A 26,843-nucleotide genomic window follows, 5' to 3' on the forward strand; every position below is an offset into this window, starting at 1 on the left:
AGTGCTGCTTTTTTTTTCTAAATGGCATCTGTTAAAAATGTGGTATACTTGCAGTACACTGAATCTCAGGCTCCTTGAGCCCTACTAAAGCTGCAATGAGTGCTAAGGCGGCTTTCTGACGCTGCGAAATTAGAACATTTGTGATAACATGTTGAAGCGCGCATACGCTAGTCGCGTTTTCATATCAAGCCTTGACGGCATCTCTAGTTTTGTACATGATTTGTCAAGTTTAGCGTTCGGGGCTTTTGCTTATGTTGAAATAACACTGCCAAAATGGCAGCGCGCTTTCTAGCAGGCCATCTCCCTTTGCAGTAAACTCGTCGCTGTTTATGAGTTTTTGAGCATGTTGATTGGTCAGAATCAGGGCAATATGGCGGTCGCTTGATTTATCACGCCTACAGTAGCATCTATGAGTGTTAAATTATTTTTATTATTTTCTTTTTGGTAAGAAGAAAAGCGGTCTGTTCAAAACTGGTTTGAGTCAGAGAAACCAGATGATGGCGACACTACAGTTGAAGCTGCCACGGTGGCTTTGCAAGCGCGTGGTGTTTCAAAATTATTGACGTAACCAGCAGCATAACGTCCTTGAAAACGGTGTTGTAGAATTGTTAGTGTCTTTTCAAGGTTGCTTGCATAGACGGCGTCTGTTTGTACTTTTGAGGTCATATCTGCATCAGGAGCAAGAAGACGGGGTGGATACGATACGGCGCGGACGAGCACGTTTTTCACTCTCGTAATTGGCGAATAGGGCTCCCAGCTTCCTTCCTGGTGCATGAAAGTGACGCGATACAGTGAGCGAGAGGTAGGCGAGGAAAAATGGTTTCGGCCTGACAGTTGCTTTCTTACGTGAACTGTTGATCTCTTCACCTAGTACAATAATTTTAATTTTTGCATAATAAGTACAAGTTTTCTGATACGCCGTTCAAAATTTCGGAAATTCTGCTCTGCTGTTCGGTCTTGGTAGTAAATAATAATATAGTTAACAATTTCATAATAACTGCAGAATCGTGTCTGGAACAACCTGCGGATAATTTTTATTATCAGGATTACTTTTTCTAGATGGAGATGGAAAATCTATACGGGTGACTCTGAGTGAGAAGATGCTTACTAAAAAAGATTTGCACATGATAAGACTTCCATTTAGCAATCATCATACCCAAACATCATTCCTCTGAATTCTTGTAGTTTTCTGTGATTTCTGTCAAAAACGCACCCATTTCGTTATTTATGGTAGCATCAAATACTCGCTAAGAGCACAGGACAAATCTTAAAAGCAACATTTTGCTTTGAAATCAGATATTAGACAACTACCATCAAAATGTTAATTACAGCACCTTGAAATATTCCACAGGTGCTTCAAAGTTAAAGTAATTCCCAGCAGTGCTGTACTTGTACAACTACGAGGCATCAGGGTTTTGCCGAATATGCGCAGATACTCAATCAAGCACACTGCGTTTCTCTCAGCTCCTGAAGGAAAACGTTGTAACGTCTTTGCGCATGCTTAGTTTCCACTATCACTGAGTATTCGGCTGGGGGCTTCCTATTGTAGAAAACGAAAGCTAGGTTACGTGTTCCTGGATGGTTTTGTGCATAAGAAAAGAAAGATACATGTCGCAATGGGTCAGGAGGCTTGTAAACTAATGCTTGCGCGTTGCGTGTTCTTTAATTGTGAGTCTTTACTTACACACGCCTTTCTTTATACGCACTTGCCAGTCCTTGTATCAAGCGAAGGGTTCTATTGGCAGAAAAAAAGGCGAATAGCTGTACATCAGAAAGACAACAAGCAGACTCGGAGGCATACATAAGCGCGGAGCTTGACAGAAGCTTGCTGCCCCATCGATTGTCAGCGCGGTGACGCTAGTCTGAAAGGTGGTAGATATGCGCGCTTAGCGACGAAGGTTTGACTTTGAGGAATGAACAGACATTGACAAAGAGTCACAAGCGTCTGCCATGTTTTCCGCCTCAGACATGCCATCCTGACGCGGTCGAGGATGCATTGAAGCAAAGTTGTTTCGCAATGATGGCTAATCCACCTATGACGCCGTTGTGGGTACACACAACGACGCTCTTGCAATGGCTCAGTCCTGACTCTGAACGAGGAATCATGGTCACGCCGTCAAAGTCATGTGAGTACAATTTCGAACTTTCAAACTTTTCTGCTCTTAGGTCCAGTGCCGTAAGCCCCAAACAGCGGATTTCTATAGCTGCCCTGTTTTGGTTGACACATAACATCGGCTTTAGGTTTGATAATGTTTTTGGAAATTTAGTGGTCTCCGCTAATGCATTCGTTGCTAAGCCTTCGAGTACCTAGCCGGAAATTGAGAGTGCGAGAAATATGTTCCTACCTATATGAAATCATGGTACTGTAATTCCAGTCACGTGCGCAAAGTTCCAAATGCTTATCAATGTTGTCGAACTTGTGTTTGAGATACTCCTTTTCTTAAATTTTAATGTCTTCCCCTTAAACTCATCTGATAAGCAATAGAGTAGCAATATTTAAAATGAAATGGAAAGTGTGCGAAATATGACCCTACAAAGTTGAAATCATGGTCACACCCTACCTGTGATATGTTTAAAATATCGAACGTTATGCAGGGCTACCGTTACCTGCATTACGTACAAGGGGGTTTTTTCACAGCTCTTATCAAATTTATAAGTGAGGAGTCCCTTTGAAATTCAGTTTCTTCCGCCTAAAAGCGTTTCTTGTTAATCCTCACAGTAGTAATACCTAGCCTGAAATTGGAAATGTGATGAATATGATCTTACCTTGCAGAATTCATGGTAATCCCGTCCCAATAATGTGTGCAAAATCACGAACATTCCGCACTGCATTTTTTTTCTCAGGCTCAACACTGACAGTCTCATACAACAGATTTCTTTAACTGCAGTCTGTGGTGGATTTGTAGATACACCGTATCAATTATAGATTTGTGAACTTCCCCCAACAATTAGCGGCTTCACCTTGAAAGCATCCGTTGTTAAGTCATTAAGTAAAAGTACCTAACGCGGAACAGACAATGTGAGACATATGAGCTTAGCTCCCAGCTGGGTGTGGGCTTCCTTTTTATTTTTTTTTGCTGCGCTTGTACAACAAAACTTCAAGCGCGTACAGCAAAATTCCAAGCAACACCACTTTCAATAAAACGTAAATAGCCTTTTTTTTTCCCTAGCGTTCGCAGCCAGACAAGTGGATTGCAGTGATCGATAAGCTATTGTTCCTCTAAAAGGAGTGTACCCTTTAAGACATGCAAAAGAGGACGCAGCAATGTTATATATGGACGACAATAAAGAAAAAAAAGCTGTGATCGGACCCTATCGATAAACAGATCTCGCAATAAGCCGCATATGCGCAGTCTTCGAGACTTATGTCGCAAGTAATCTGTCGCCAGTGACTTCGACCTACTAACTATGTCAGCTCTGAGACTCTGTTTGCATTGCACTTTCATTTCCTGAAAATTAGCGCCAACATTGAACCTTAGGTATCCCTCCATTCATTATATGCTATTAAGTGCACTACACTCTGGCCTGGATATATCGAACTAGACAAAAATCGCTAAATAGTTCAACATAATAATAATTCGATATGCAAAGTATGACAAGATTTGAGCTCTTCTGTAACATTGAAGCGTCGATGTGGTGTACATAAGCTAGCGACACGCTTCCTGTAGCAATGTTCTGTACGCCAGCGCACTGGCAGCTAGCCGCTCGTCTCGGGAGTGACGACCCTGTGGCGCAAGTACGCGCTCCCGCGCAACGAGCGTCACCTCGCGGCAGTCGCAAAAAGAGCAAAAATCTCTTAGGGCCGCGTCATGAACGCGAATATTTGGTAGGGTCAGATCTGTGCATAAAAGCTAGCGGTGCTCGCACCTAGTGACGCGTTGCGCATGAGCGGGGTTCGGGATCACATCAAACTTCTGCGCATAGTGCTTTGGGAAACACTACCGCCAACTATCAGAGGGGCAATTTCACTATTGGCATATTATAAACGCTATAATAACTTAGCTTGAATAGGGTACAGTTACATCCATCTCCTTCAGCAGTGAAGCAGGCCACGTGACAACCGCCACAAGCCTTAGGTTTGCTAGGTTGGCCTAACCGCACGACACCTGCTCTACAGAGCTCTGGCTTTCTCGCATGACAGCAGTATCGCGCTGGGAAAAAAAAACCGCGCCAAACTGAAGGCCACTTTCAATCGGACTCGACGTTCAACTCATCAGCTGAATGGCATTATAGAGTTAGGAGGCGCCCAAGGTTGCGCAGTCGACCCTGCTCAGCGCGCAAAAAAAAATAAAATTATAGGAACGCAATCAGGAGAGGCGCACCTTGCCATACGTGGCGCTACACGCAATTCTATATATCGAAAGTTCCGCTGAGCGGGAGCCGGATCAACGTTAGCAAGGCTCCTGTATGTTTGCATGGGATTTTTGAGACGATATTAATCGCGCAAAGTATCCGTGATCCTGTACTGCTGTCGTCCAGCTTGTGTTTAGATCAATAATTGTGTGCTATCTGCCAGTACAATGAGACCACCAGAAAGTAGCGACCGGAAAAAGGCTTTAACTTGCTTGTTTTTATTTCTGTTTCCTTTATGCAGCTCGATGCACCACTCGCTGCCTACAGAAGAGAAATATGGTACCCACAATCAATGTTCAGCTTCCTCTGTTTTTCATGCTGATCGTCATCACCTGCTGGCCCTCTACGGCGGGCAACAAGCTGCCTGAGTTAAAACCCTACCTGTGGGAACATCAACACTCCTTTAAGGTATAGCCGTTATATAGCAAGCGTCTTCACGCCTCAAGCATGCTCTGTGCATTTCCGCGACAAAATAGGATCATTGTGCCGTGTGTAGCCTTCAAGAGCACTAATAATATCCATTGGTATCTACACACAGGCACTATCACTTCGTCAACAGTGCTAACCTCTTTTGTCAGAAAAGGCAGTATGCTGCTGTGGTTAAGGTGAGTGCACAAAAAAAAAAACGCGTCTTCGATGATGCTCACTGTTAAAACTCTTGGAGAGTGCGAATACTCGAGAAAAAAATTGTTACTCTTAAAAACTGCAATTTGTGAAAATGACGTAAATTATATACCTATTTTTGACGCCAAACAAGAAACGGGTAAAGAGATACATGGAAGGAACGGAACCCGCTCCAAACCATGCCATATACAAAAGTTCTCTAGAGCCAAGTAAGACGTTCTTACTCAAGACGTCAATGGCTGCGTTGCCAATTACATAATAAGACAAGTATACTTTATATATATGGATGCCCAAAGTCCTAGCACATAATAATATGTGTCATGAGCGCATCCTGCAAGGGCGCCGCTGAAATATTCTCCTCGGCAGGTTAGGAATATTGCGAAGGGGCCTGCTTCGGGGGACGGGGCGCATTCCGGCGTTATCACGTGTCTTCCGTGTGCGCTGCCGCCTTGTCACAGCCACTGGCCTCAGGTTAGCAGGAGATATTTACATGTACTGATTTGCAGTGAACCATATTTTCAGCGTTGAAGAGGCAAAGGCTACAGATAGGTGGCGCTATACAAGGAGGGCTGTGCCTTCTCGCTGGAGCATGACGGGCGTAAATGCTAAAAGCAACGAGGAGTAGGATGTGACAGTTGATTTTAGGTATTGGTTTCATGGACTTTATAAAGATGAACGTATCTTGTCGATGATGCGAAGCCCACACAAGTTATGTACCCTCGAAGCTCACGTCGGTCGTATAGACCATCTACCGCATGCCCACATGGCGCGCTACTGATGTCAGTTGAACGTCATGTCAGTAGATTACCGAGCCAGTGGAGAATTTGATCTTTGTTTGTAGTTACTCAAAAGATTTCACGGCACAGGCGGATGCTTGACAAAATTATATTCGGTGCCACCACCATAACACTGTCATTATTTAGGCTTCAGCCGGCTCAAGATTTGGGCTGGATGAGCAGGATCGACTTTTAATCCCTATTTCGGGAAGCAGCAGCGAAAGCACCAGAAGGTTTTATTTGCAAACTCGGAAAAGACAAATGAGATTTACTTGATGTCTGAGAGAATCACTGCGCAACACTTTGCGAAGCAGCTGGAGCTTGATTTCATTTAGTTACCACTATATCAATAAGATCCTATGTCACACAACTCACTTTAATATGGTTCCTTAAGCTCAAGATGTAAACGTTTTGATTTCCTAGCTGTTTCACAACCGGCAGTATTGTAGGAAGAATGTTTTTGGAGAATTTCCCATAGTTTTTGGTCGAGGAAAGACTACCAACTGCTCCTAGTGGTTGATTTTCACCTGACATTTGTCAGCGATTTGCTTTTTCAGGGCATTTGCCTACGTAGTCGAAATGCTATCTTAAGACTACAAGCTTTGTTTTTATGCAATTACGCAAAGGTTAGATGGCATTTTCGAAGCACTACAGCTGAATTTGTGATATTCGAAAGGTAGTGGGAAACCGGACAACTTGCCGTGCTGTTCATACTTAACCAGCCAAAAGACGAGACACAGAATTAAAGAGGGGCCGTACTGTAGTTTATAGGGTCACAGAGTCAGACATGACTGATCGAGTGAACTGAACACTTTTGAGGGTCTATAAATCCTGAAATAGTTACCCTCTGTGTTATGGTAAACGTCCCGTATCATGCACTTAGCTTTCGTTTAGACGGTAGCGGAACGCAAGCGCATTCCTGTTTAAACAATTCAGTGCATGTTGAGGAAACTCGAATAGACCGAAAATATTCCAGATCTGCCTAGTGCACTATCCTTCGCAGCCTGGATGACATTACGGGATGTGTAAAACTATAGCCTCCTTTATACTCTGTGCCTGTCAACGAGCGCCGCGCGAACAATACAGCAGCGCCTTCGGGTAGAGTTGCGCGGCGCTGCCGCTCTCGTCGCTGAGGGCGCCACTGGCGTAGGTGTCGAGGCGCACGGGTACGAACGTCGGTGCGAGGGCGGGGGTGCTGTTATTCGCTCGCGGAAAAACTGCCCCCTTATCATGAACCATGCATATTCAGCATATTTACTTGTAAAGCAGACGTTTTCTATGCATAACAAGTGATCATACTTGCACTGACTCCAATGCTATGACATTTTATGTGAGGCAGTATCAAGAAATTGCGAATGGCTCGAAAACCTGCATGACTGCTCCGCTAGCGCCAAAGGTAATAAAAAATTTACAATGCTAGTCTACGCTGCGGTAAAACAAAATTTAAGAAGAAAGGCAGCAGCATTTATCGGCACATTTCACAACAGCAGTTGCGCTACAAGAGTACCAGAAGTGGCGTGATGAATACTTGCCAAAGTAGGGACAAATTTTCACGGTGACTGCTGTCACTGATAGGGTACTTCAGAAGCCAGCTTGATTTACAGATGATAGGAACAACTGCATCGCAGTAAGCCATTGAGGTGAGATCTGCAAGGAGAACAATTTCGGTACCAGCTGTTACTTTCAATGATTCAGTGCGTCGTACAAACGTTTTGTTGTTTTTTTTTAACTTGAAGACCAAGGAAGACAAATATACGCGTTGTATCTTTCTGTTTTGCTCACTTTAAATTAATCGTCACAATAGGCAAAGCTTGTGTTTTTATTTTATCACAGAAGTACGCAGTTAGCGAAACAAAAAATACTGCGCTGGAGCACTGGTAATATACCACACAGACGAGCTAACCAGGGAGGAAGTTAGCACCGCAGTCCAGAAAATACACGTGCACATTTAATATTATTATTACCTTATTGACGCGTAATAAACACATTTTCTGGTGCGGTCATTATTTTTCACGGGCCTCAATGCGGTTGAGTACGAGTTTTGCAGTTTCCGATGCTAGAAGGGACACAGTGATTTAGTTGACAAGGGAAACTAATACAGGCTTTGCACAATTCGGTTTAACTCAATTCAAAGTAATCATGTTCACAATAAGTAAAGCTTGTGTTTCTATTTTATCACAAAATTTTGTAATTAGCGTATAGTGCAAAAACAAAATTGCGCAGGAGCACTACGCAGACGAGCTAAGCAGGAAAGCAATTAGCATTTCAGTCCAGCACATTGAATAATAATATTACCTTATTGACGCGTAATAAACACATTTTCTGGTGCTGTCAATATTTTTCAAAGGCTTCAATGCGGTTGAGTACGAGTTTTACGGTTTCCGATGCTAAAGAGGGACGCATTGATTTAATTGACAAGGGAAACTAATACAGCTAGGCTTTGCACGATTTGGTTTAACTCAATTTAAAGTAGTCATCTTCACAATAGGTAAGGCTTGTGTTTCGATTTTATCACAAAATTTCGTAATTAGCGTATACTGCAAAAAAAAATTGCGCACGAGCACTACGCAGACGAGCTAAGCAGGGAAGCAATTAGCATTTCAGACCAGAAAGCACACGTGCACCTCTAACATTACTATTGCAGTATTGATGCGTAATAAACACAGTTTTTGCTGCGGTCATTATTTTTCACAAGCCTCAAAGCAGCTGAACACTACGCGGCGATCGACGGAAGGATAAAGCAAAGCTGGCACTTACCAGTTGTTGCACTGCTGTATTCCTGCAGCACACGAATGCAGAGAAAAGTAGTAGCATGACCTCGCACACTGCAAAACTGTCCAAGAAACAACGAGAGAGCTACAGGGCGACAGCACATGGCTATCTGGAACACTTTGCAACACGGCGCACACGGCACATACCCGACACTCGCCTGGCGAGGGTGACCCTACGTCGCTGTCGCCATCTCTCGGCAGCCAGCGGCGTAAATTCTCAACGGAGGAGCGGGGACGACGGCCGCGGAGCGCGGAGTTGCCAGGCGCAGAGAGTATAAAGGAGGCTATTGTAAAACATCCCTTATTGCTCTCTCCGACTACAAAGTCGAAACAATTACGGCTGTCAGAAAGAGCAGTCCAATTACTTGGTCCTGAGACTAGTTTATGTCTATGCAATCAGAAGTGTGAATTTTTGTATTTCACTTGATTTAATTTTTCGCTTCAAGAGCAGCGTCCGGCACCTTTGCAATAATCTTTTGAAGCTGTTCAATGATGTTTGTGCAAGCAAAGTCAGAATGGCACCTAAATAGCCTAAAGGTTTATCGGCCTTTCAATAGAGCCCGCACAAAGAGGCCTACGGTGCAACATGACGCGATCAATACCATACCCACTTCGAGTTATGGATCAATTCACACTTTGTTTACCATCTTATCTGCTGACCGTCCTGGTTGGCTCGTTGGTAGAGCGACTGTCCAGGAAAGGCTCTGGTCCGGAGTTGGCTCCACGGACCACGAAGAATTTTTCTTTAACTACGATGCTCTTGAGAAAACTGTGTAGCTTTCATTTGTAGCCGTATGACTGCGTTTGCGTGGATGTGAATGAGTAATTACCCTTGTATTAGGAATCTACTTCACCCAGAGAGATTCCCGTAAATATTAGAACGTTATACTACAAAGTTCAGTGGGGGAAGCCCTGCCAAGTCAGCGCCATATAATGCTAGGCCCTGTGTTTATGTTATGAGTCCTGTGCGCATGCGCTGCTAAAACAAAGAGGTGCCCGCCCGTTGACTGTCGGTCTCGTTCCCGCTCGGTTCTTGCGCTTCACGCCGACAAGGCCGCGCGGAATGTTGTAAGAGCGGCCGGAAAAGCTACGCATTTTTCAAAAATTGAGAGGCTGCACGATAATGATGTGCAACTGCATGATATCGGGAAATCGAGCGTTTCAAAAGTAAGTACAATTATAACGGCTAATCGTGCGTTTCAAAACACGCACCAGGTGAAGAGTGCCAAGTTGGCTGATCTGAACAGGCGTAAAATGCGTCGTCTCTCGCAGCTAAATACGTAGACACTGGACACAGTGCTTTCTTTCCTTCCGCAATCATTAAACTCGTGAAGCACCGCGCCATGGCAACGCTCTGGCCACCATTATAGCCATGGTGCACGAAATCAATGAGCGTGTATCCAGCTGTTTTTCCCGCGCATGCTCACGGGACGTATCACTCAAACCTAGAACCACAAGTTAAATGGCGCTGACTTGCTCTATAGAGTAGAGCTCCGGAATGTGCTCCAGAATGGAGCAGAGTTGCGCGATTATTTCACCCTTGCCGCTCGTCAAACTTTCAAATGGAGGCGGCGTAGCAAAGTTCACAAAAATGGCGCTGCTGCTTCGCATGAGCAGATTTTCCTGACACACAGCGTGACTTCACTTTGGATGGATGGATGGATGGATGGATGGATGGATGGATGGATGGATGGATGGATGGATGGATGGATGGATGGATGGATGGATGGATGGATGGATGGATGGATGGATGGATGGATGGATGGATGGACGGACGGACGGACGGACGGACGGACGGATGGATCGATGGATGGATGGATGGATGGATGGATGGATGGATGGATGGATGGATGGATGGATGGATGGATGGATGGATGGATGGATGGATGGATGGATGGATGGATGGATGGAATATAGGAGCGTCCCCTTTGAAACGGGGTGGTAGCAGTAGCTATCATGCTCATTTTTCTCCCTAAATCTTAATTATTGATTTAGAATGGTTAACTAAGCCATCATTCTATTTATTAAATTTTGTTCCTACATTACTAACATTATGTCACTTCTCTGCTTTTAAGCCACCAATCTTCCAGTTGATTTTTGCTAGTTTCCACCGCCGATTTATTCACCCGGCCACTGTTATCTCTAAACCCCAGAGCTTCAAGAACAGTGATTGCGCCTGCACCAACTTCCGGATGGATACCATTGCATTCGAGTATAATATGATAAATTGTTTAACTGGAGTTTCCACATACAGCACATGCGTCATCTCCATTGTTAAATTTCTTTTTGTAGCTGCGTGTTCTAAGGCACCCTGATCTAGCTTCAAAAAGTAGGGCACTGCCTCTTGAGTTATCAAAGAAATATTCCTTCCTGATCTGCATTTTCCACTTTCGGTATAATTCCACACTCTGTTTCTTTTCCATCACATTTATCCATTTTTTACCTTCTGTGTTTTTCACCTGTTGCTTAATGCTCTTTATTTCTCCGTCCTTGTTACTAGCATACTTACTAGTTAGTTTCCTAGTTCTTTTCCTCCATTGTGAGCCAACGCTTTTTAGGTACAGGTGTTTAAATACTTTAGCTGCCCATCTGTTACTGTCCAATTTCCTCAGGCGTTCCTCATATATTTTACTCTGAGCTTCCCGTACTTCGAAAGATGCCCAGCCCATATTTCCCTGTACCGCCTCATTTATAGTTTTGCCGTGGGCACCTAGTGCTTATCGTCCAACCGATCTCTGATTTGTTTCGAATGTCGACTGTACCTCTGATTTTAGGCACAAAACCGCATTTCCGAAAGTAAGTCCGGGCACCATAATTCATTTCCAAATTCCCCTCAAAACCTCATACCTATTGTATCCCCACGAAATGCCTTATGCTTCATTATCCCGGCATTCCTTCGCCCTTTGGCCTTAAGTGATTGCTCATGCTTTCCAATGTATCCCAATCCTTCGTTTACCCATTCCCCCAGGTATTTATATTCTGCTACTCTAGGTATTTCAAGGCCTTGTATTTTAAGACCCTGATCAGTTGAGCCACAGGGCACATGACGCCCTCTCCACGTGACCTCTGGTACTGGCGCTGTTACCCGTCATTGTTGTCGAGCGGTGCATGGTTGTGATTGCGGTACACGCTATGTAAACTCATAATTTGTCATTGCTTGTGTTCTGAAATAGTTACCGGAGTACCGAATACAACTGACCACGCTCGATATTTAGTGGAGGCGATCACGGTGCCGAAATGCAAAAACCGACCACTTGAACCATGACTGGAGTAAATTTGCAGGCTTCTACGAGCCGAAGTTTCGGCGCATTGTTTTTTTTATTTAAAGGCTACATTGCTACACTAGCGGCTGTTCGTTTAAACAAGAAAAGCGCGTTGTTTCCCTCTTAATTTGCAAGCTATGGGGAAACATGCAAAACACTTAACACTAGGCAGCCGTATCATGGCTCCTGGCTTAATAGCGTATCATGGCTTAATAGCCAAAGGTATAAGCGATACGGTGCACACACTGACACCCTGGTATACGCGTTTCGCGCGGGAGTTCAACCGTAAATAGTGCCCCGTGGGCGTCTCGATGAAACAAATAATACGTTTACGAGGTTTGTAAAAGAGAGGCAAGTATGTGTATGTGTTAAATACTGTTATTAAGAAGAGCACTGTCAGAAATTCCCATTCCCCTCCGCTCGCCCAACCGCACTGAGTGGATCCTTCCATTATTCCTCCACTGTGCGGTCATCACAATGCCCTGGGCTAAGCTCGAATGTTTTGTTGATGCATGTCACTGAGCCCCCCCTTTACAGCAGTCGACACGAAAGAACACAGGGCTTACCTCAGCGGCTGTGACTGTATTGGGAGCAGATGACCGCTTAGGTGACTACATCAAAGTACATGGTTAGGGATTTATATAAAACTTGTGTTTCAAACAGGTCAGGCATTGCTGCCGAAACTAGATTTAATGCTTTGTTGATTTAAGAAGCCCATACGTTGATGCCAAACACATGAGCTGGATGCAACCAGCGTTAAAACACCGCACATAAGATGGCGAAATTCATATTAAGCCTCGACTGCTGTCCAAAACCTCCGAGCAATGTCAAACTATCAAGATACTTTTTGTCTCGGTAGTCGTCTTCTGGCGCGGAATTTTATAAGATATGCCAACGCTCTCAAGTGCTGTCCCAGTGAAATGAAAGATTACCGAACAGCCTTTAATTGGTGTGCGAGCACTTCCGTATTACGCCTTGAATCGATACATGTATCAGATTGTCACTCTGGATCCTGGAAGGCCGCCCAGTGATGCTGCTGCGATGCCGATTTTGTGAAGTGGATGACTACTGGAAAGCGGGTCAAATCCAATACAATTGTTTTCAGACATAGTACCGTTTCACCAATACAATTGAATGGCTAAATGTGCTATCGTCCTCCAAGGACTCATTTGGCCCGACGCATCCATTTTGGAAAATAAAAAGACAAGAGCCTGTATTTAGGCCCTATGAAGGGTACGCAATGTACTTAAGCATCCAATCCGTAAAAGCCAAATTCTATCTATAGGCTTGGCAGCCTACTTATGGCTTCACAAAGTGTGTGCAATGCGGTAGTGAAGCTGAGGCCGACCTTTTCTTTATTCACAACATTTCGACGGTCGCTTTGAGGCAGCAAATGAAGCACAGCTTAATTTGATGCCATTTGGAGAGAAATCCTCTATTGACCTCCTGCGATCTTTTTTGTTTTCTTTTTCTTTGCATATAGTCTCATGTGAGGCTTCATACACCTTACATGGTGTCATCATTACAACCTGCCACAACCATATTCAGTTTGCCTTCAACAAGGCGGTGACAATCTCACTAGCTAGGTAGAGAGCCGCATGGGCCATTTAGCTCTCGCTGTCCGCCGTCCAAATTGTGTTCCAAACATTTATCGTGGCTATTATTACAATTAGATCAACGTTCACACTTTCTGAGACGATGAAGAACCCGAGTATGCTTTCATTTCCTCTGTTGTCATTACGTACTCTTGCTAAAAAGCGTCTCTTCTTCCACCACAGGCTCTATTGCAACCTCGCTACTTTGTGATGTTGCAACGATCCTTTAAGCACGACCCTGGATTCCTTTGGGACGGACGCTGTATCTACGGCCGCATGTTCGAGTTTTATCCCGAAGAAAAATGCTCTATGGGCTTCGTTCTTGCCTGGAGCCCTTCGTCGAACATATTGTAAGTCCCCCTTAATTATGACAACTAACATCATGCATAGATTTTCTGTTCCAAATGTATGCAATGCACGCTGAGAACGCGCGCCTGGCTTCTTGAGCTCGTTGAGCAATTTTGTCTTGTCTGGTACTGGGATTGCTGCTCGTCAGCATATCATGCTGACATTGCTTTCTAAGCGCACTGTCAGGCCGAGGAATTCGGCGTAGGAAAAAATGTAGGAAAGCTCTAAAGTTTATACGCGCCTTGTGAAAGTTATGAAAGTTATCTATGCATTCAGCTAAGGTGACCGATGATGTTGCATGGCGAAAAAAATACATTGGTCATAAGGTAAAAAACAATGCATAGTAAAATGCTTCGCTCAGCATTTACTAGAATTTATATCCATGCATAAAATGGCGAAGTACTCCTACACCACTCTGCGTTAGCAGTGGACGGTGGAAGAGGAAAATGTGGCGATCTGTTTGTGATTTTACAAATGTATATAAGGTACAAAACATGTTAAATGCTCATCACGCTTTTTAACATGCATTCGGTGAAAAATCACTTTTTAAGGGTCCCATGAGATGTCTTTGACGGGATATATTGCTGTTGATGAATGAATAATGTTTGTCTAATAGTTTGTCTAACTGAATTCAGCAGTGGTAAAAGACACGCTAGATGATTCTGTTGCATGTAAGTTTGATTATTATCTTTCCAACTCGCATATAAATTCGATCGTTCAATTATCTATTGTCAAGAAAACTCGTGAGAGTTGTTTGTCGCAAGAAAAACGAAGCTACTTAACTCCTAAGAGATCGCACAAAATGTGGGATCGAGACAACCAATAAAAACATATTTTTTCCTCACTTCTATAATGGCAATATCGCAACAAGTGTTGCAAAATATTTTGTCGGAGGAAGCAGATGTTTTTATTTTTTTGCACTAGCCCGTTAGATACTTAGCGAGAATACATGTATATTACTTCGTAACTGCAAATTTTCCGGCTGATCGTCTCGCCGCTTTGTCAGTCCAGCTGTCCGTTTTGAGGACATGTGTTGTAGCGAGAGAGCAATGCCTTTCACCAGCTTTAGAGTAAATGTGGGGCTCATAGGCGGCAAAGAAAACAATTGCAAAGATAAAATGGCGTTCAAATTGCAGCCTTTGTGTCGTGAGAAGATTTGACTTTCGTACAATTATCAGTAATACATTTCACTAACAGGCCCAGAATATGCAGCCTGCACCGCGAATTTTATAATGAAGCACGCCGGTGCATTTGCGTTTTGAGCATGTCTGAATTTAACGACGACAATGGTGCTTTGTTACAGAGTCAACAGGACAGTGTACACAAGAGTGGAAGCCACCGATGGCTACCCGGTCGGCAACGCTTACACGTCATCTCCAGTTAGCGGTGAGTAAAGGAAATCGAGTGGACGTTGGCACCAGGGGTAAATACTTCCCGTAAAACAGAAACAGCCGACTTGAGCAAGCAAGGTTTGTCATGTAAAGTACTTAAGCTCGTGTTTACTTGTGCTCGCGTTGTAACTGCTAAAAATAGGTCTCGCCGTCACAACCTAGTGTTTTAAGTTTGGACGGCCAGTCCAACTGAACCTTTGTTAGAAAGCGAGAAGCTAATCATTGACCGCTTCCATCGGTTTCTTGATGTTTACTTGCATCCACATGAAAGCAATCACAGGTGGGGTACTTACTAACGTGGTAAAATTGATCTAATCATTGTCGAATTTGGGCACTACAACGAGAATTATCACGCACTTTCTTTATCCAAAGACTTTAAAAGAACGAATCAGTGTCAGCGAGGACTTCTCGCCTGAAACACATCTTGCACGGAAATACCTGCATCAGTTCGCAAGAAATGTGACTTCAAAAAAGAATTATGAAATGGCAAACTGATCGCAAACCGCAGGATTAATATTGATTACCACGTCGCACAAAATGTGCACAAAAAATCTGACTGCGATGCAAAAGTACAACGCATATTCTACGTTATTTATTCACCGGTACATTTCCTTTGCACTAATATCATTGATATTATAGGAAGACATGATTAGCTTTGCAGCCGCATCAATTGTTATTTTCGGAATTTGGTACTTGGTACTTCCTACAGATAAGCGGTTAGATTCAATAGCTTTTCTCGAGAGTTTGCCTTCACTCCCTCACTTCAATTTTCTTTTCGCGAATATAGAGCTGGGAATACCTTTGTTGGCAGTACTCTTAACCCAGGATAACAGATCGTTGAATTGCGCAATTCTCAATATTCGTATCCCGCTAGAGTGATTTGAATTCGTTCGATGGCGAATTTTCCGCGTTTGCTACTTAGTGCTTGTTGCCAACACCCATTTAATGACACCTGCTACATATCTTTTTTTTTATGACTCGTGGAAATTTTTTAACAGCTATGTACCATAATGCCCCCTTGGTTCTGTTTAGGGATTTTAATCATCCTTCAATAAACTGTACCAATCATGCTTCTACCTTCTAAACGTGTGACGCTGCAGATGAATTCTTGAACACGTGCCTGATTTTCGGTCTATCTCATTTAGTCACTGAGCACACTCGTAGTATCGACCACTGATCAAATACTTTTGACTTCAATTTTCAATGCATGCCCATATCTTCCTGCGCTTACCTTTCTTACTTTCCATAGTGATTAAGCTGTTATATGCTGCTTTCTCCACTCCAGCTCGCTTAGAAGAAAAAATAGACAACACTCTGAGATAATGATGGTTATACAGGAGTGAAGGCTGAGTGTTAATCTTTTTATGACACTTTTGCAGTGAGTTAACAGAGCGTACTGTTGCAATTTGCTGACAATATTTTAAAACCAAAATTCTACGTGTAATCACAAAGCGCGTAGAAATATCACAATAACAGAGCGCGCACAGTTGTCATGACTTAACGTAGCACGAAAACGTGCAATCATATAAACAAAAAAGGCTTTTTCGATCTACTGAGCACTCAGGCAATGACTCTTCACGGGATAAGTATTTTTGTGCTGCTAGCGAGTAATAAATGTTATCACAAACCTCTAAATGAAACGTTTCCAATAACAATCTGCTTTCCATGATGAATAAAAGCCCTAAAAGTTTTGGAAAACAATAAATTCTTTTATCTCAGCTAATACTTGCTTCATAGGGAGGGCTCCAACGTACATGATTACGAAATTGCTGACGTGCTAAATGATGCATTTTTTGCTCTCTTCACTAATCCGACCTTTAAAACTTCAAATTTCTATCGTAAGACTCATTCGCAAGTGTATTCCACAAGTGTATCCTATATTATTTCACGCAAAAGTATTGTTACGATGTGGGTTTGACGTCGGAGCGCTGCACAGGTAGAGGAGCCAGAGAACTCAGCTGGTGAACGGCTGCGAGTCCGGCACGGGCATGTGAGTCTCCTAGTCTTTCTCAACGTCCTCTTCCCTTGATTCTTCTATGTGTTTCCTCAACTTCAGGATAGCTACATTTGCCCCCGAGACAGCCGAACCCCCCCCCCCCCCCCCCTGGGCGAGGGAGTTAGACGTTCCGACGGGATTGGCACAGTGTCATCCGGGCGACAGGAGCGAGGTCCGTTCTAGCTGAGCAACGACCAGTTGCGGTCATGCTTGCGATTTCGTAATTCAGGTCACTGACGCGGTCTAGGACAACGTAACGGCCAGCGTAAAGCGCCAACATTTTCTGGGCTAAACGACGTTTCCGGAGAGGTCGCCAAAGCCACACTAAGTCTCCAGGTGCGTACGACACATGGCGATGCTGCCTGTCGTAACGAACTTTGGAACACTCTTACGAAGCCAGAATCCGCAAACGGGCAAGACGGTGAGCTTCTTCGGCCCGACAAAGAGTTTTGGCGATGCAAGGTTGGTCATGGACGGATTAGGGAAAAATGGTGTCGAAGGACCGGGGATCACGGGCATAGAGAAGAAAAAACGAGCTGTATGCGGTCGTCGCATGTGTCGCAGTATTGAATGCGAACGGATACAACATGCCGTTTATACGGCATGTTGTATCCCAGTTCTTGGGGTCTCATGCAAAGTATATAGAGAGCATGTTGACGAGTGTGTGGTTGGTGCGCTCCTTCAAACCGTTGATTTGAGGGTGGTATGGTGAGGAGTGTCTAAAATGTGACGAGCACAAACGGAGAAGCTCTTCCACAACATCTGCCGTAAACTACCGACCTCGATCAGTGATGATAAGTCGCGGAGGTCCATGGCGCAGGATGACGGAACGGGGCAAGAACATGGACACGTGGTGAGCGGTGGCTGAAGGAAGAGCGGCCGTTTCGCAGTAGCGGGTGAGGTAGTCGGCATAAACCGCGATCCAGCGATTTCCATCGGAAGATTTCGGGAAGGGACCCATAATGTCGATTCCAACTTTCTCAATTGTACCATGTGGTGGCGTCACAGTATGCAGCAGGCGCTGTCTCGTGGACGTAGGACGTTTGTGCCGTTAGCACTCAGTGCGGCTCGTCACATATTGCCCAGTCGTCTGGCGCATCTTCGGCCAATAAAACCGGTCGCGGGCACGGCTGAGGGTTCGTGCAGAGCACAGGTGACCGGAAGTGGGGTCGTCGTGCATTGCACGCAGGATGCACGAGCGGTAAATCTCGGGAACCACAAGTAGAAAATTCGTGCCGGTGCTGGAATAAGCCTTTTTTTACAGAAAGCCATCACGGAGACAGAATGGGCGGGGAGCTGTGGAACCCCGCCCCGCCGCAATCAGTGGCTCGAGGCCTATGTCTGTCTCTTGCGCAGTCCGCAGAGCCAAGGCGTCAGCAAACTCGGGAACAACGGAGGAAATGTAGTGATCGAAGTCAGCAGAGTCACATTCGGTCGTAGGAAGGGGGAGACTTGAAAGGCAGTCTGCATCGGCATGTTTGCGGCCACTCTTGTAAGAAACAGTTAAGTCGTATTCCTGCAGACGAAGGCCCCAGCGTTCCAGACGACCAAATGGATCACGAAGGTTGACGAGCCAACGTAGGGAATAATACTCCGTCACAACCGTGAAATGGCGTTCATATAGGTAGCACCAAAACCGCTCAATAGGGCAAGCTACAGCTAGGCACTCTTGCTCCGTAACAGTGTAGTTACGCTCAGGTTTGCTGAGGGAACGACTTGCATATGCAATGACATGCTCGCCGGTTTCCAAACGTTGCAAAAGCAAAGCACCAGCACCAATCTCACTTGCATCAGTGTAACTTCCGTCGGAGCGGAGGGGTTGAAGTGACGTAGTATGGGATGTGACATAAGCAGAAACTTTAGCTGGTGGAAAGACGCCTCACAATCTGAGGTCAAGTCGAAAGGGATGGTCTTTTGTAGAAGGGACGTCAGCAGGTAAGCGACGTCAGCAAGTCTTGGGTTGAATCGTCGAAAGTGGGAGCACAGCCTCAGAAAATTGCGGAGCTCATTTTGATTCTCGGGTCTTTCAAATGCTGCAACTGCTGCTGACTTCTGTGGATCTGGCCGAACTCCATTGCGGCCGACGAGATGTTCGAGTACCAGCGTTTGACACTCGCCAAAACGGCACTTTTTAGAATTCAAGACAAGGCCAGCCTTCTGCAGGCAATCTAAAACAACAGCGAGTCGCGTGTTATGTTTAGTAAAGGTCCGACCAAAAATAACAACATCGTCTAATAGCACATGCAGATTTCCCACTTGAGGCCACGTAGTACTGTGTCCATAAAAGTGGCCCGCGCATTACAGAGGCCGGAGGGCATCACATCGAATTCAAAAAGGCGTCCGTCGTAACGAATGCTGTTTTTTCTTTGTTAGCGGTGTCCATCGGAAACTGCCAATAATCCCGATCGCAAATCAACCGAAGAGAAATGAGATGCTGAGAAAAGGCAATCTAAGGTATCGGCGATGCACGGGAGAGGATACACATACTTTTTAGTGATGTAATTGAGGCGATGGTAGTTGATGCCGAACCTCCATGTTCCGTCCTTTTTTTTACCAATATCAAGGGAGCATCCCAACGACTGGATAGCTCCTGAATTACGCCCCTTTTCAACATGTATAACTTGCTATGTGATCACCTTGCGCTCTGACGGCGACACGCGGTACTACTTTTGGCGGATCGGATGGGCCGATCCCGTGTTAAACCTGGGGCGTGCGCGCGACCGCGGAAAACGTTGAGAGCCGTCGGATTGCGCTAAATCAAAGACGGACACGTGCTGGGACAAAAGGTTCTTCAACATTTGTCGTTGTGAGGTTTTCAACGATGCGCTGATCATCGGAAGAAGCTTCTCTTAGCAGGTCAGCTAGTAGTGTCGTTATCAAAGGAAGGAGTAACGAGGGTCACATAATTCGGCAGAGCTACGCTACATGAAACCAGTTTATAGCCCGCTGGAAAAACAGCCGGTTCCGTTGAGCAATTTATGGTCCACAGTCAGGTACTGCCCTCTTTCACGCAAACAAAACAATGCAGCACTAATAAATTTTTCTTTATGCACTATAAATTAAGAGGTGCCACAGTAACCTCAAAAGAGTCAATAATAGGACGAGAGCAGGCATCTGAACGCACACTGCAGAATGTGGTGGTACGACGACTTTATCACACACACACACAAACATCATAATTTAACGTCTTTTCCAAACGTTCACGAGGAAGAGAACCACTAACACTTTACTCTACCGATCAACAATCAACTGTAGCGCCACACATACGCAGGAAATCAATTCCCAAGATTACATCGTGTGTAGGTTGGGGCAGTACTGCAAACTCCGCCGGAAATGCTGTGCCCCCAAAGAAACTTTAACGTTGTGCACCCCAACCTGATACATAACTCTCCACGTACTTCATAAAAACAACCAGTTTTGTCCCAAACAAACAAAACAGTGTTCTTCAAAAGGTTCTTGAAATCTAAACTCATTACTGAAGGACTAGAACCAGTGTTTACCAACGCCTTCGTAGGTAAACCATCAACAAGTACATTAACCTTGTTCTTTAACATGCACACAAACGGAGGAATAATAGGTAGCAGCGCAGATTGTCCAGCGACCTCGCCTGCATTGGCCGCACTGGCTAGTTTTCCTGCGTTGGTGGTGGAGATCGGCGCCGTGGTGACGGGGAACGTCGAACACGAAATGACGGAGGCGCTGTCACACTACGCTCAGTCGCTGGAGAATGGTTGCGGAGCCCTTGGTTTTGAAAACGGTCCCTCCAGGAAGGATGTTCTGGCCGATAGCTGTCGATGTAGGGCTGGGCGGCGCGTCGGTTTAATGCCGTCGGAGGATTCCTGAACGATGCGCGCCGATTGCAGTAGCGGGAAATGTGAGCCGCGACACCACACCGGCAGCACACGGGAATAGGCCGAATAAACAGCTACGCTTCATTGAACTCTTGCAAGTTAGGACGCGACGAGTATTGAAATGTAGGTTACGGGTCGACGTAGCATTCCCGCTTTAGGCGCGGTGTACGGTTGCAGTAGGACAGAGGATCTCTGCGCTGATAAGAAAACTGCTGGTAAATCTGGTTCGGCCTTTATCGCGGGGTGTCCAGGTCTTTACGGAAGGCGACGTCGGTGTCATTCGCTGGTGTATAGGTGGGCACGTACTTGCATGAGCTGGAAAAGCGTATGCCTCATCCGGAGGGCGGCCCAGCAAGCAGCTCACGTCGTGAAATTTCATCCCTAACGATTTCACGAATGGCGCACAGGAGACTTGGGGATAGATATTCTTCGACGCTGGCCACGGTAGTGACATTTGCCATTTGCCCAATCTTCGGTGCAATGCGGCGTGTCTTGAGGACCTCGAATGTCCGGCAGTGTCGAATAACGTCGGTGAGCGAATTCAAGTTATCTTTGGCAATGAAGAAGTGGTAGACGTCTTCCGCAATGCCCTTGAGCAGATGGTCTACCTTGTCTTCCTCGGTCATCCGACTGTCGATGGTCTTGCATAATTTCAGTACTGCCTCGATGTATGTGGAGCAAGTCTCACCTGCTGTCTGAGCTCTCTGAGCAAGTGTCTGCTCAGCTTGATTCCTCTTTGTAGTCAGATCGCTAAAACATTCTTTGATCGCTTCTACAAAGCCCTCCCAGGTAGTCAGAGAGTCTTCGTGGTTCTCGTACCATATAAATGCGGTATGCGCCAAGAAGAATAACACATTCGCGAGTTTCGCCACCGAATCCCAGCGGTTGAAGCGGCTCACACGTTCAATATGAGTGAGCCACTCATCAACATCTTCCCCTGCTTGACCGGCAAAAGAACGAGGCTCTCGAAGCGGTAGCGTCGTGTTTGAGGCAGCGGGTGGTACATCACCAGGCGGGGACAGAATGCTTCACGTTAATGTTCGGGACTGCTTAGTTGTCTGCTGCATTCTCAGAGGAATGGGAGGAAGACCAGCGCGGCGACGATTCCGGCGAGGCTCTAGCGGTTGAGGATGCGTCGTGAGGGTATTCGTACCGAGCGCCTGCCACCAAGATGTTACGATGGGGGTTTGACGTCGGAGCGCTGCACAGGTTGAGGAGGCAGAGTACTCAGCTGGTGAACGGCTGCGAGTCCGGCGCGTATTGCCATTCCCCAAAAACTGCAACAACGAAAGTGCCGGGTGCGGTACTGAAAAATAAAACACAACCTTACGTTCTGTTTGAGCATGAAGCGCAGTACGGAAACTTAAATGAAATGTTAATAAAATCGTTTTATGGCCTAAAATTACTTACTGTGAAGAGCGTAATCCATCGGTGGCGTCCGTCGCGCCATCTTTTCGACATTGAATAAGTAATTTGAAAAATTGTCGTGGCGTAAATTCGTTAAAGAGAGTTTAAAGCAATTTAAAAGCCGATTGTTGCTGAGAGCTGTGTCTGAACGCGACCTAAACGTAACATTCACTTACTGAAGACAGGAGTTGATTACGGTGAAGGTAACTGTACAGTGTGACCGTTGTCATACCGTCATGTCCTGTCTGCGTTCGCCTGCTGGTTTTGCTGCCGTTAAGAACAAAAACCACGGTATTATGAAACCTAAATGGGAACATACCCCAGGAAATATGGTCATAATTCATTTGAATGTTGTGAATAAAAAAATAAATAAAAAAAATTGTACCTACAGGAATTAAACACATGTCTTTCAATCAGGTACGTGGTGTGAATTCATTGCGCCAAAGAAGCGACGGGTAGTGCGGTCTTTAAATGCGCTCTTGTTCGTTTTCATTCAACGTACTAAAGATTGCGCGACGGACGCAACTAGCATAATCAAAGGATTTCTGGAAGCAATTTTGCTCCAGCAAACTATTTCATTGCGTATGCATTTTAGTTTATGCACTTCAATGTATACTGACAAAACATATAGCTTTATTGATTTCCTTTTCATTCTGTTTTATTTTTTAGTGACGTCACCTGGCATTTCCGTTGCTGCAGTTTTCAGGGATTGGCAATACGCGAAACCGGCTCGGGCACGAGTCTCCTCGTCTTTCTCAACGTCATTTTCCCTTTCTTCTTCTATGTGCTTTCCTCTTCTTCAGGCTTGCTACAATATATTGTAAGGAAGATGATTCGAAGGTGATACCCGGGAAGAATTCCGGCAAAGCATCCCACACTCACGCCTACAGCATAAGGGCGGTAGTCGATAGCTCTAATCAACCGTCTCGTACGACTCACACCCGGCTCACTACTCGCAGCACTAAGAGCCCCGCTTTGATTACCGTCTGCAACCACCTCCTGCCCGCTTTTTCCGGCGTCCAGCCCGATGGCCTGCAGGTGTGCCTTGGCGGAACGATATTCCCTGCGGAGTTTTCAGTGCTTTCGCGAAGCACGCATGACATGATTCTTGGCATTGAAGTTTTGCGAATATATGCAGCGGCAGTAGACTGTCTCTCCAGAGAACTCTGCATTGACGATTCCCTTCCGTATTGGCAAAGAAACTCATTCTGGTGCCTCAGTGAATGCTGTCGGTGGTCAAGGGCGGCTCACTGCTGTGGGCCATCAATAGTTCTTTGCAACCGGTGGTTTTGCCCGTGAATATGAAGATTGCCACATGTAGCCAAAATTATGCTTCTCCGTCGGCGGCTTTAATAACGGGCGCGTCTAACGGAGTTACTGCTGCTCCAACGCCTGACTCACAACTGTGCAAAATGATTAGTAAATCTCTAGTCGGTGAACAACCTGAGGCTTTGGAGATATTACTGCTCAAGTACTCGTCCATCTTTGACTTTTTGATACATGTGATTGAAGGTGCATTCCCCTGACACGTACCCGCCATCGCATTTGCACAGGCTACTCACATTCAGTTCAACAGAATCCGTATAAAGTGTCGCCAACAGAACGGCAGGTCATCAGTGAACAGGTTCGGGGTATGCTGGACAAAGGTATTATTCAAGAATCATGCAGTCTTAGGGTTGCTCCTGTCATTCTGGTCAAGACGAAAGTGGTACATGGCACTTTCGCGTGGACTATCGCCTCCTGAATGCTGTAACTAAGAAAGACGTTTATCCTCTTTCCGAATTGATGACGCCATAGGCTACTTGTACTCCGCCTTATACTTTTCATCCGTTGATCTGCTTTCGGGATATTGGCAGATACCTATACGCCCCCAGGACAAGGAGAAGACCGCTTTTGTCACCCTCGACGGCGTGTTCACATTTAATGTAATGCCGTTCAGGTTGTGGAATGCTCTCGCAACTTTCGAGAGATTTATGGATGCATCCTACGTTGCCTAAAATAGCATATATGTATGTTCTGCCTCGGTGATGTCATTTTTGTCCGGAAATTTCACGATCACAATGAACGCCTCGCGCTTGTACTGGACTGCCTGCAAAACGCTGGTATGATACTGAACGCAAAAAATTGCCGCTTTGGTGAACGGCAAACTTCGGTTCTTGGGCATCCTGTTGATCGTGAGGGCGTCAGACCTTACCCACAGAAGACCGCGGCCATTGCGTCATGTCAGACTCCTAAGAACATAAAGCAACCTCGCAGTTTTCTCGGACTTTACCCATATATTCACCGCTTCTCTCCTCGTTTTGCAGACCTCGCTCAGCCACTCACGTGCCCTTTCCGTAAAGACACTGCTTACGAGTGGTCTTCCGATTGCGACTCTTCTCTCAACCAGCTTAAGCGTTTACTAACATCACGTCCGATTCTCAGGGATTTCAACCCTTCTGCCTCCACGGAAGTGCGGACTGGGGCCAGTGGTATTAGCATCGGTGCTGTGCTGATCCAGCGTTATGACGACAACGAACATGCTATTGCTTACGCCAGTCGTTCCTTAAGCAGACCTGAGCGCAATTACGCAATAACTGAGCAAGAGTGACTCGCCGTTGCCTTCGCCGTTTAGCGGTTCCGCTGCTATTTGTACGGAAGTCCCTTCACAGTGGCTACTGACCATCATTCCCTGTGTTGGCTGATCAACCTCCGCGATCAGTCTGGCCGTCTTGCGCGGTGGAAAATCGGTTTTTAAGAATTTGTTTATACAGTGCTATACAAGAGCGGGCGCCGGCACGCTGATGCAGACTGCCTCTCACGTTTGCTGCTTCCGAATACAGAATGCGACGCCGATAACTTTCATGACTACATTGCCTCAGCCTTACCGCTGTTCCCTGATGCCCGTATATTCCGCACTGAGCAGGAGCAGGACGAGAATCAGAAGCCATTTGTTACCGCTGCACAGGACTCCACAGCTTCCCATCCTTTTTGTGTACATGGCGGGATTTTGTAACAGAGGGACTATTGGGACACTGGCCTCCACTACCTTCTGGGGATACCTGACAGATTACAATCCTCTGTTTTGCGCGTTATGCATGACCATCCTACGTCTGGACAATTGGGATCTGCGAGGACACTCCATCGCGCCAAAGGACGTTTCTATTGACCGCGGATGCAGGAAACAACCGAGATGTATGTGGCTAGCGTGCCCAGTGTGCGAGTCACAAACGTCCCACTGGGCCTATTCTCGGTCTCCTACTTCCTGTGAAGCCGCTCAGATTTCCTATTGATCAGGTCGTGTTAAAGCTATTGGGGCCTGTTTCCAAGTCTCATGACTGCAACTGCTGGATCGTTATCTGCATTGATTATCACACTGGATATTGTGAAGCGGCAGCTGTTCCTTCGGTTATAGCACACTTTGTTATACTTCGCCATTGACCACCACGAGTGACGATAAACAACCGAGGTCCCCAGTTAACCTCGGAAGAGGTGGAAGAACTGGTTCGTGTGCGCAACGCATTTTCGACACTCAATTCCTTACCATCCTCAAACAAATGGATTGACCGAGCGAATGAACCGGACAATAACCAATATACTTTCCGTGTAGATCGCCGCCGACCATAAGAATCGGGACTCTGTGCTACCATTTATAACTTACGCGTACAATATCGCTTAACAGGAATCAACACATTACAGTTTGTTTTTTCTTCTTTGTGCCCGCTCTCCTCGATACACCCTCAACAGCATCCTCGCATTCTTCACAGACTCCGATCTTGGGGTTTCCGAGATCCTCTTCCGTACTGAAGAAGCTCGCTGGATAGCATGCCTAAGAACTCTTGCCTCAAAACGGCTTTCGAAATCCTGCTACGGCGACGATCATCGCCACGTCGCCTATCTCTCTGGCGAGCTGGTCTGGCTTTGGCGTCCAACGAAGAGTCGTGGTTTAAGGTTCTCGCGCACTATATCGATCCCGACTTGATTTTGGATGATGATGATGAAAATATTTATTGACATTGGCTTAGATTAAGGGAAGGCTGGCCGGGTCCCTAGTTCGGGACACTGTTGGTAAAAGCCGCTGCCCGTGCTCTTTCGACGAGGGCTCGTTGTTTCCCGAGGTCCGAGCTGGACAGGGCCGCCTCCCAGCCTTCCACCTTGGCTGATTTATTATGTCAATACTGGTATTTTGTTGATAAGCCCATACTATATGCTATAAGTTTGCCTTCTGGCCACAACATCTCCACTGCACCGAAAAGGATTCGGGCTCAATGGCGTCAAGTGTTGCTGGATTATTAAATGACATAGTTTGTAACCTTCGAAGGTGACACACTTCTGATTTACTAAGACCCTTAGCGGGCTTCGCGAATGTCAGCCTTTCAAGGCACAAATGCTGTAATATCTATGAATATGTTGTTAAAAGGAGAGGGGGAGCCTAAGTCAGCAACGGAGGCCGTAGAAGGATTCCGGGGAGGAAAAGCTCGGGCCGAAG

General features: G+C 45.7%; 2 protein-coding genes across 2 annotated transcripts in view; one reads left to right on the forward strand and one right to left on the reverse strand.

The window, feature by feature from the left end:
- The first annotated feature begins 2,080 nt into the window (after window positions 1-2,080).
- The window catches only part of LOC146200436 (uncharacterized), a 38,278-nt gene continuing 13,515 nt past the window's right edge, over window positions 2,081-26,843 (forward strand). The window contains exons 1-4 of the mRNA XM_084592365.1: window positions 2,081-2,126; window positions 4,595-4,761; window positions 13,566-13,732; window positions 15,034-15,116. Of these exons, the coding sequence (XP_084448491.1) occupies window positions 2,105-2,126; window positions 4,595-4,761; window positions 13,566-13,732; window positions 15,034-15,116 (439 nt within the window). The 5' untranslated portion in view covers window positions 2,081-2,104. The remainder of the gene's footprint in view (window positions 2,127-4,594; window positions 4,762-13,565; window positions 13,733-15,033; window positions 15,117-26,843) is intronic.
- On the reverse strand, window positions 21,301-25,355 carry LOC146200437 (uncharacterized). Its single transcript, XM_084595896.1, has 2 exons — window positions 25,243-25,355; window positions 21,301-21,994 (listed from the first exon to the last, which is right to left on the reverse strand). The coding sequence occupies exons 1-2, from the start codon at window positions 25,353-25,355 to the stop codon at window positions 21,301-21,303; spliced, it is 807 nt and encodes a 268-aa protein (XP_084452022.1).

Source organism: Amblyomma maculatum, chromosome 2 (assembly GCF_055883805.1).
Source record: "Amblyomma maculatum isolate TAMU_Amacu chromosome 2, ASM5588380v1, whole genome shotgun sequence".
NCBI classification, from domain to species: domain Eukaryota; kingdom Metazoa; phylum Arthropoda; class Arachnida; order Ixodida; family Ixodidae; genus Amblyomma; species Amblyomma maculatum.